The following is a 10,733-nucleotide window of genomic DNA, read 5'->3' on the forward strand; positions in this document are numbered from 1 at the left end:
CCAGTATCTTGCAGTTTTAATTTTTTGTTCCTTCTTCCCGTATTGAAATGCCTTATTTTTTACCTCTCAATGCTACGTACATCAGCATTGATTAATTACCTGCTCTACCAATTTAATGATTTCTTGGCCAATAATCATTTCCTTCTTGGCAAACAAGCCAGCGGTAGTAACCATGCCTGCAGGAAGGCCACGTTTTTTTTTCTTTACCAGGCAACAGCATGAAAAATACACCTCGGAGCCGATCGACCGCCGCCGATCAATCCTCCTCCGTCAAGAACAGCAGTACGGACAACCGATCTCTCTCCGTCAGCCGTCGCCTCGACCTTCTTCTTCGTCAAGAAGCCCACATTTTAACTTGTCTGCCATCGATCTGTCTCTGAAAGCTAGCTGCTGGGAAGAGCGATGAGCCTGGGGTACGTCGGCAGGCTGTGCCTCCGGGCGGCGCAGGCCACGGTCCGGCGGGCCGAGCAGAAGCAGCTGGCGGCGACCAGGCAGGCGGCGGCGCCCAGTCCTCCGTCTCACCACCAGCCGCCCGCGAGGCTGGTCAACGGTGGGTTGGCCGGGCCGGCGGCGAGTACCGCGGAGGAGGTGACGGCGGCGGCGATGAGTAGGAGGCGGCGGCGGCGGCGGGCGGAGAAGGACGAGAGGCTGGTGAATCTCGTCTGCTGGGGACCCAACTAGCTGAGAATTCTCAGTGATTTTCAGTAGCTGTGTCAGTTATCTGGTCCGTGCTCGAATCGAGAAAGGCCTTGCAAACACAGAAAAAAAAAATGGCTGCCTGGACTGAAGAGTTTGACACATATGTTTCATTTAGTAGAATGAATGATCATAGCTCTTGTTTGAGCCATTTCATTTCCATTTGTTTCTCTGTAAAAGAACGTTCGAATTCCTTGGATCTTTTTACTCTAGTACTCGCCCAAATTTGATCGAGCTTGACTGTTCTCGATTAGCTTGGTCATTCATCAACTACTGAACATTCACATGTAGCGTTCTTATCATCGCTCATGCGATGCGCTACATACAACTCGACGCAACGAAGAGAAGCCAGGTCAGGTGTTCGGCCCCCAGAAGGAGAGGAACATTAGCGCCCGGACAGGCTCCTCCCCCGCCGCCGCCGCAGCGACTCCTCTCCTCGCCCCCTCCGATGGGCCCGCGCTCGCCGCCGTCCGCCGCGGCGAGTCCGCCGGCGCCCTCCTCGGCCCCCACGGCACCGGTGAGGACGAGGACGACGCGGCGTCCTTCCAGGCCATGCGGCTCATCACGTGCCTCAGGCTCATGGCCTCTCTCTCTCTCTCTGTCTCTCTCTCTCTCTCTGTGCAGGAGGATGGAGGCGGGACGAGGGGGGCGTGAGGCTTTATAGAGGGATCGGAGGAGGACAGGTGGCCCCGCCGGGTGCTTTCCGGTGTGCCGGAGCTCACGGTTTGCGACGCCGTCCTTTTCTCCGCCGCCCGGAGAAACTGCAGGAGGCCAGCGAGGAGCCTCGTACGTTGCGCCCCCCAGAAACGGCGGGCGGGGTGCCTGCGGTTTTGCCACTGGACGGGACACGGTGGTGAGGCGGGCCGGTTTCAATTTTCAGGCTGAAAAGCTTCCCGGCCCATCCCACCGCCGGAACGGACGGTGGTGTGGCTCCATCCACGAAAATGTTGAAGCAAAACTGAAGATCAAGGCTCTCCAGGTGAGGGCAGCCGTCAAGGATGGCGGTCAGTGCGCTGTTGTTGAGTTTACTGTGAGAAATCTTCAGGGAGCGCAGCCCGTGCATCGTTGTGATCCCGCGGGCTTCGTCGCAGCCGGAATTGTCCCCGCGATAAATTGAAAAAGCGCACGGCAAGGGCATGTGTTTGCCAACTTCGAAGCGCGTTAGGTTTCAGCACGCTTCGCCAACAGCCTCGTAGGTCGCACGACCACGTATACTTTCGCAGGCGGGAAGCTTGAGCTCCTCAAGCAGAGGGAACTCGTTTATTGCCTCCACAAATCCTTCATTAAGGGTATTGGAGCAAGAAGTTAGGTGAAGAACCTTGAGAGAAGGTGCCCTGCAAAACAGCACTTGTATATTAATTAAGCTCTACAAAATACAAAAGCAAGGTGTACTCATTCAAAGTTAACTAGCTACAGTATCGGCTGTATTAAAAAAAATCTGGGATACTGAACCACTTATAATTCTCATTGCAAACATCAAGTGATTGAAACTTCTCCAGCACCAACCACCCCTATTTTTTAAAAAGCACAGTTTTCATGCATTGGACCACTTGCAACCTTGGTCTGTGCTAACTAAGCAAGGAAGCATAAGGTCCATGAAAGAAAAATTATGGCAAAGATGACCATCCACATCTCTATTAGTATTAGATGACACTAGCTCCGTGAGCTCTCCTGCTATGGAACACATGAAACCATCAGAATGGTAAAGTGAAATGATGAATATCTTGAAAGAACGTTGTGTTGGTGCTACACTGCTACTCATAAATGGAGTGTGAAGATAAAAAGGGGGTACAGAGTGAAACCATCACAAAATCTACATGCAAGCCTTATATTTCAAACAAGATGGCCAAAACTACAGGACAAATACATATTTCGAACAAAAGGCATGCCAATCTCTCTTTCAATGCATTTAGTTAAAGGAAGAGAGTGAAAACATTGTTTGCAATGACTGTGCTCTTAATCTTTACACTGGACAAACGTTTTGAAACATGTGTTTCACAGAGGCCATGGAAGAGCACTACTCCTACTAGGCTACTACCCTTGTAACCAATCTCCTTCTCTAGTGGCGTTGATAACACAAAAACAGTGTCATCTCATACATTCAGAAACATTTTGAAACACCAAATTCTGGAACGGCATTCAAAACAAGGTTGTGCCCAGTTAGAATTTCAGTAGAACATGAAACCTTTTTTTCTTCCACAATATTCCGTTGTTCCGGAAAAGGAAAACCCTTGTTTGTAAAATCATAACGGTGCAACTAACCACGTATCAAACCCACAGCTACTCCTGAGATGTAGTGTTTCAGTATGTGTAGAGTTTAGATTTCAATAAATAAATTATGCAAATAAAAGGAGTGCAGGAATGTGCTGCCAAAAACAGGCAATAGCTAGACATTTTCTTCCTTTTTGCTGACAGGACAATTCTGTTGTGCGGTACCGAAAAGACAGTTAAAGATCATACCTGCCCCCTATGTACTTGAGAAGGTCATCATCAACAAACTCCTCCCCTAGCAACACCTCCAACTGGCCGCCGGCACGGTCCACAGCCTCCTTTGCCATGGCACCCAGGACATCTCTACCCCCAGACCTGCGCCTCACTTCGACAACATTGTTGTGTGGCCCATGTCGAGATACCGCCACAGATAAGGCACCTTGGCCGTGTCGAGCCACGAGTGGCACACGAGTCCCGCACCCTTGAGGACCTCGACGACGCCGAGCTTGGTGAAGACCAATGCGAGGGCATCAAGGGGCAGCTCCAACCAGTTCCTGGCTAGTGTCGCTTGCGCAGGCTCGGCATCTCCCACGTCCTCCATTTTCCTTTGCAAATGGAGCACCTGAAAAAAGAAAAACAGAGCTAGATTTGAGCAAGCTAGTGGTCACTGAAGAGCGAGGCATGAACTGGCGTATGCAGGATTTCAATCTAGGTGGTCCAGCTGAGATAAATTTTTTGAATATCAAAAGTGTAAAGTTTCAACTTTACAACACTCTTACTAATGTATTAAACTCCATAATTAAGTCTGAATTTGCCTCAAAAGAAGCTTACACACTTACAATATTTCAAATAAGATTACAATGCTACTTCTCAGGACTACGCTTTCTAATGGCCATGAAAATCTCCACTACATCATCTTCATTCACATTAAAGAAAATATCACGCTCAATCAATGCTGAATGTACAATGACACAAGCCACAAATTTGGTACAATCCTAAATCCTTACCCTGGCTACCAAAGTACCAATCAGCAAGCTACCGAATCGCAATGCGAATGAGCTTATTACCTTGGTAGCTTGCGGCTGGGTGGCTTGGTGCTCGCAAATTGCAATGCGAACCGCCGTGGCGTGAAGGAGCTTGCTACGCGCCTGCGCAGAGGATTCGGATTTGAACCGCCGTATCGAAGGGGATCGGAAATCGAATTCGGATAGCATTTTCTACTATATTTTGACTCGAATATGGATGCAGTTTTGAATATTCTTAAATACGAATGCAAAACGGATGTCTCGGATTTGGATTTGAATTCGGATATTTACTCGACATATAGGATGACATTTAGCTATTTTCTTTATTGGTAGTTTTAGAATATAAAATTATTATACATGTACAAACTAATTAAACTAAACTAAAGTATCACAATATAACAAAGATAGCCGGTTAAAAATAGCTTATTTATCAACAAATATTTTAATAAATAAATACATAAAAATAAAACTAGAAATAAAAATATATTTTTAATAAATATATAAACAATTTTTATTAATATATAATAAAAATTATAAAAGTAATTTTAATAAAACAAGAATCTTCTTATATCTTTATTATAAAATTAATAACATTGGTTATAGAAAATAAATATAACTTTTTAAATAGTTTTATAGAAAACGGATACGAATAGTGTCGAATACGGATGTGGAATCGAATAGAGAAAACAATAAAAATCGGATTTGGATGTATCCACTTTACTACCACGCTAAATTCGAATACGAACACGGATATCCATATTGATGTTTAAGCGGATACAAATATCGGATATTTCGGATATCCGCGTCCACATTTCCATCACTACTAGTATCCTCGTATGCTGAAAGATTACATACAGTAGCAATATATCTACATTAAATATTTGAGCCACTTTTTAACAAAAAGCAAACGCTGCATTCTTGAATGGAAAAAAAATGTTCGTGTGTTTTTGCAATTATACATTAGATCCACTTATACAGGGCTGAGGCAATCATATAGCAAATCAATTCCTATATATGATCAGAATGCACACGACAATGCAGAAGCGAAGCTCAACTGAGATGAGCAATGTCGATCTCGTCAGGGAGCTTGAAGGTATCCGCGGCCCCAAACTTCCTCCTGCCATCCTCCCACTCATCCTCGTCCTCCTCCGCGGCATCCTTGTCGTCGCCATGGCTGTCGTGGGCCGGGGATGGCAAGGACGGGTCGCTGACGCTCTTGGACCTGCAGGGCTCGTTTGCCAGCATGGTGACCTGCCTGAGGTGGGAGATCTCCACGACGACGGTGTCGTCGTCCATCGGGAGAGGCTGCTTCCACGGCTCTCCATCGACCCTCATGAACGTGTGGTCCGCCGCGCCTTTGTGGAACTCGAACCGGATTCTATGGGCCTGCCGAACAGGATGTTGATACCAGATTTATATAGCGAGGGCAATCCATGGCAGTGTACCAAACAACCAAAATGGTAATCACATTACGTTTTCAGTTTGTGTTTCTGATATGTAAGATGGACAAGGAAGAGGTAGCAGAAGCAATTCACACCTGCGCAATGCGAGTACCATGTCCATTAGGGGCCAACAGGACCAGCCCATGCCAAGCGTCACGGAAGCCAACAACCTCAATGAGTCCATCGTCGACAAAAGGTGCGGTAAACTCCCTCTGCACATTGCCACAACGTACTTGTGAACTAATTACCGTGGATTGCAGTTCATGCATGATCTATTGACAGAAATTAAGAAACAGGAACACACATCTGCTGCTCTCCTTGTGCCAGGCATGCCCCAAGGATTCAGTCCTCCAGAAAAACTAGGAAGGTTCAGACAGACAATTGACCGGATGCTGCAGGAGTCACAAATGCAGGTTACAGACCCATCTGCTGCCTTGTAGCAATACAGATACCCAAGTAGTATTTTGTAAGGCACAACAAACGGAACAGAAAAAGGGAAATATTCCCAAGTGAAATGCAAGAAGCTTTGGTCTGTCAATCATACTCGTAGGAATATATTGATGTATAGGAGAAAAACAAACAGTGCTCTGACGAAAGTAAAAGGCATCAAAAGTTACCTGTGATGAACCTGAAGTTCCTCCCACTGGCTACCAGGTCTTTTCATGACCTTTACCTTTGCAAGTTGAGCAAGGTTCCTGGAAATAAAGCATTCTAGCTTATCATTTATCCACAAAAGGAGAGGAAGGAAAACCTCAAAGATGCACACAGAGTGACAGAAAAGTATATCTTTAGCATTATCACTGAAGCTATAGCCTCCCAGATTACAAATTCAAATTGCAAAAGATGGTGGTGATTTGAAGCAATGAAAAAAAACATAAAGTTAATAGCTATTACAGTTAAAGAACAAAGAACACCACCCTCCCCTTCCCATGCTCCTTCTGCAGTCTAATTTCATATGTAACACTAAACATGATCAAGATAAGAAGCTCCATTAGTCCTGGACGGCAAGCATCACACAAGCATAGCGATGTAGCAGATGTTTCTTTGATCTGGAATTATGATAAATTAGTGAACTTTACCTTGACGATGGTTGACTTAGAGAAGCGCAAAACCATCCTTGTTTAAGTCCAAGCTTAGCATATGTACCCTGCATAAATGATATATATTGACAATTCAATAGGTTCAGCACAACTTAAATAATACTGGATGGGCATTTGATTTAATCAACAGAGAGAAAATATAGTAAAGAAACTGAGCCCACAAACATATGAAAAATAAAAATTACCTGATTTGTCAGCTGGTTCCTGAACTTCTCTGGATTCCTCTTCCTTTCAGAATGAAATGCATAAGACACTTCTGCATCCATCCCTGCAACATGTGAAGTCATGCGTGTCATGATTGACTGTTGACTCACTGGAGTCTGGATACTTTGTTTTTTATGTTCTTAAAAGGATTCAGTGAGAAATATGGATTAAAAAAACAGAAAATGGTGATCTGCCATCACATTAATGGCAATAGATCTGCAATAGCTTCCTTAGTGGGTCAGTAAAATCACTATCCTTGGTATCATGAACTAGCACCCAGCATCGCAGATCAAGATAAAAATACAAATATGCAATTGCATAGTTTAAGGTACAAAGTGGTTTTCCCCTCATTTCAGCAATATACAGAGGAGATTAACAACAAAGCCTTACCCATACTAAAATAATTCCAAAATCCTCCACGGAATGTGTGGTAACCTTCCTGAAGTAAAGAAGAATCATCAAGGAAGCTTTGAATTAAATCCAGTAACCAAATGTCTTTGACTGTAATGGTGCATACACATTATCTTAAACAAGTATAATCCCATAACAAAAGGAATAGCAACACAAAAGGACGTCTTACCATATTGAAGGAGTCACCACTTGAGACACGATGAAATGCATGCAACGAGTGAGGCAACTCTAATGGAGCAATAGGATCACATGGACCTTCTTTTGGAACTCGCATTCTCAAAATGATGTGCCAACTGAAACATCAAAGTGTGCATTAAATTGAACCTGCCTAGGCATGAAATAGAGAAGAATAAGCATGATTTAAACTGAGGAAGGATATCAACATGAAGAGTTAATTATTTTAAATGCAATTTTCTTAGAAGCAGTAGATAAATTATAGCATAGAAGCATGATGCATTATTGCATCACATATTAGACAAGTTTATTTTTTGCTGCAAACACACAGGAGGGCTGCATTTTTCATTATTAAGAAAATAGTTTCCTACAGACTTCCACAAGAATGTGGGCTATGCACAAACAGAAGATTATTAGGCAAATTCAGCAACACTTTCATCCTCGTGACAAGCATTAGATAAGTTAAAAAAACAAACAATGAAATCTATATTTCAGGCAGTACCTATCAATCTTAATTTCTTTTGCATGCTTCACTAGCCCAAGGAACGATTTTACAGCCTCTTGGTCCGTAGAAGGATTCTTCTTTCCCTGCAACATTGAATTCAATACAAATTATAATCTTTTCTTACATGCATGCAAGGTCACAAGCTAAAGTTCAGGTGAGAAAAAAGAGCCAGTCCATCAATAAAATTGTACTTGCATGACCTGCTAGAACCCAAAAAAGTGAATCAACTTTCCAAAATCTTCTACACTCACAGCAGCATAAACCAACAAAATAAACATTAAAAAAGTAAGTAGATCCTATGCAAAGTACTACAAAGTATTAGACATTCAGTATACAGGTAATAGAGGGAAGACACAGCCATTGGTGTATTAGCATAGACCTTAGGTGAATCACATTTTTTTTCTTTCTGCTACCTTTCATCATGGATGAGAAAATATTATAAATAGCCTCCCTTTCCCCTTTCGTGTGGAACATAAGGGACACAAAAACATAAGAGAAATACATTTTATTAGAACAGTTGCTGACCACCTACCCATCCAAATGAAAAGGGAAGGTTATTTCCTGTTCCCAGAGGCACAGTCGCAACTGGAGGTGGGTGAGCAAGCTTAAGGTCACTGACCACCCCAAGCAGCCAGCTAGCTGTACCATCACCGCCTGCAACCTAGTTGAATTACGTTCAGTCAAGAAAAATAAAATGGCAAAGGAAAAGAGACAGCCATCTCTGTATAATATAATCTGAATTCTGAAAGTGTTAACACTCACAATTAGCCTCAGCGTCCTCCAAATTTGAACAGCAAGAATGTCTCCTTCCATCTTGAGTCTTTCAAGGTTGACATATAAACGGTGCAACACCTTATCTGGAGCCTCTTCTGAGAGGTCAAAAACCTGAAAATAACTGAGCAGCTCTCACAACAGTGCCACATCCACAATGCTACTATGGACAGATGAAAAGTGCATTTCCATGCTCTAGTATTTACAAAAGGGCAGAACAGGTACCTGTGCTTCATTGAGGAGCTCACGGTATGTTTTGATCAAACTACTTCCAAGTTGGCCGCCAGACCTTGAGTTGATGAACACTACTACAGGACAGGGAGGAGCATGATCGACAATCACTTGTTGGCAATCAGGCTTCAGAATGTAATCTGGAATGTGGTATTCCTCCAAGGGCCCACATGGCTTAGAACAAGAACCAACCACGATATCTGCCTCCCCTTCCATCCTGCAAAATATGTTCTGCGCAATTTTAACGGGCTCACTCTCCCAAATAGGATGCCGGTGTTACAAATATGAACAGCACTGATATTTTAGCATCACCAATCTGCAAGACTCGTGACTAGATTTGGAGCACATGAAGATTACAATAAATGGAGAATGCAACGGAACCTGTGTTCCCTCGTGATTCTCTACCCTTGCAATTTTCCTCGTCAAACACGATTTAGAGTTGTCATAGTATGCGTCATTCCTTATATGTAAGAATCTTGCAATAATTTTGCATGTACCAATCTATCATTTACAGTACAGATACGCAAGGGGCGGATCCAGTATAGGACATGGGTATGCATATGCACACCTAAAATAATTTGCAAAGAATCGAATTTAGTGGATATATAATACATCTATATACTTATAATTGGGTCAGTCAGATCCGAATAAAATAAGGTTTCACCCGCAAAAAAAAATTAGCTTACACAAGGATTTAGGGAGATCGATTTCGCACAGCGGGAAGGGAAGGGGACGGAAGGGCGTCCCTGGTGGATATTCGTCGCCGGCGCGGAGCCAACGAAAACGTCGCGTAGGTTGGCGCCGCTCGCCCAAACGCCCAGTCGTCGCTGCCACGAAAGAAAGGCCAGCGAGAGAGCCAGGGGGCGGGTGGGTGGGGGGACAGGGAGTCAACGAGAGGAAAGAGAGGAGAAAAAGTTTGAAGGAAGAACGGAGAGACAGGGGAGAGATCCGCAATATCAAGTTTTTTTTTCACCGGTTACAAGCCTTTAGGAACTTTTTAAGAGGAACGTTGGAATTTCCAAGCTAGAAAGAACGGTTGTGCATGAGAATTAGAATCAATTTCTTACATTTCTTCAGGAAACCTATTCTTTTTCCGAGCATGAGCGTGTGGCGATGACCAGTGGCAGATGCAGGCTGAAAATTTAGGGGAGCTCATCTCTCTTCCACCTTCATCTCCCTTTCTTCTTCATATAATTTCCTTCTCCCCTTAATCTCCGTTGACACACTTCTTGGAACAGTGCATTCAACACAATCGAAAATAGCAACAAAAAAAAAAGGTTGAGCCATCAAACAGCCGTGCAAACAATCCTCAAACCTAAGACCGAATTCACCGACAGCTCATGGCACGAAAATCCTCGAACCAAGATGCCGGGCAAGAAAGACTAATTGCTAAGAATTGTTCCAGTGCCTTGCATTGTTACCTGGGATTCTGAGATTCAGGCAAAGCACCTCGCGTCGCCGCTGCCCGCCTCGGTGGGCTCGGACTGCTGGAGAATGAGATTTGGCTGATCCGAAGTTTATTTTTTTAGAGGAACGGATGGAAGGATGGGAATGGGATGGTGGTGGGGGGAGGACAAGAGGCAGTCAGACAGCCACTCTCTTCATCGTCATCGCCCTGGGCTCTCGCATGTTTGCCATTTTATGTCTATGACTTTCCTTTTTTCACTTGAGTTGTGGAAGAATGAAATGCATTTATTTAATTATTTTGATGATTATGTGAGGTTATCAGAAGATTATCATTGACCAACATTTTTTGGAATATCCATTCACATTTTGCAAAAAAGGTTATGAGAAGAAGGTTATCAGGAGGTTTTCGCACCGGGACTGTGTTCCATTTAATAAGTCTGCAGCCTCTCACGCGTGAAGCCATAAAGTGAGTACCATATGTCTGTCGTCTACGGAATTTCCAGTGATCTCAAGAAGGACGCGATTTTCGTTTCTGTGTAGAGTTGTAGGTCTGGTT

The 10,733-nt window shown here is 43.9% G+C and overlaps 1 protein-coding gene across 8 annotated transcripts; it reads right to left on the bottom strand.

Moving 5' to 3' along the window:
• Positions 1 to 4,779: 4,779 nt before the first annotated feature.
• LOC112896520 (diacylglycerol kinase 5-like) lies at positions 4,780 to 10,385 on the bottom strand. Of its 8 annotated transcripts, none has more exons than XM_025964519.1 (14): positions 10,192 to 10,385; positions 9,838 to 9,995; positions 8,765 to 8,987; positions 8,531 to 8,653; positions 8,301 to 8,429; positions 7,766 to 7,851; positions 7,259 to 7,382; positions 7,069 to 7,117; positions 6,660 to 6,742; positions 6,454 to 6,521; positions 5,992 to 6,069; positions 5,679 to 5,766; positions 5,470 to 5,586; positions 4,780 to 5,318 (listed from the first exon to the last, which is right to left on the bottom strand). In XM_025964519.1, exons 2-14 carry the CDS (start codon positions 9,924 to 9,926, stop codon positions 4,983 to 4,985), a joined length of 1,593 nt encoding a protein of 530 aa, XP_025820304.1. In that variant the 5' UTR covers positions 9,927 to 9,995; positions 10,192 to 10,385; the 3' UTR covers positions 4,780 to 4,982. The 8 variants fall into 8 exon arrangements, with proteins under 8 accessions (XP_025820304.1, XP_025820307.1, XP_025820309.1 ...); XM_025964522.1 differs by having other exon boundaries at positions 9,838 to 9,998; XM_025964524.1 differs by lacking the exon at positions 9,838 to 9,995 and having other exon boundaries at positions 10,192 to 10,384.
• Positions 10,386 to 10,733: the final 348 nt, after the last annotated feature.

Source organism: Panicum hallii, chromosome 6, assembly GCF_002211085.1.
Source record: "Panicum hallii strain FIL2 chromosome 6, PHallii_v3.1, whole genome shotgun sequence".
Classification (NCBI taxonomy): domain Eukaryota; kingdom Viridiplantae; phylum Streptophyta; class Magnoliopsida; order Poales; family Poaceae; genus Panicum; species Panicum hallii.

Excerpts from the sequence above, each read along its gene's own strand:
- LOC112896520 (XM_025964519.1), bottom strand. The coding sequence starts at position 9,926 with ATGAGCTCCCCTAAATTTTCAGCCTGCATCTGCCACTGGTCATCGCCA. Across the intron at positions 7,852-8,300 it reads TTCCCTTTTCATTTGGATGG|GGAAAGAAGAATCCTTCTAC; the intron begins GTAGGTGGTCAG and ends TCAATGTTGCAG. Across the intron at positions 7,383-7,765 it reads AAAGAAATTAAGATTGATAG|TTGGCACATCATTTTGAGAA; the intron begins GTACTGCCTGAA and ends TTGATGTTTCAG.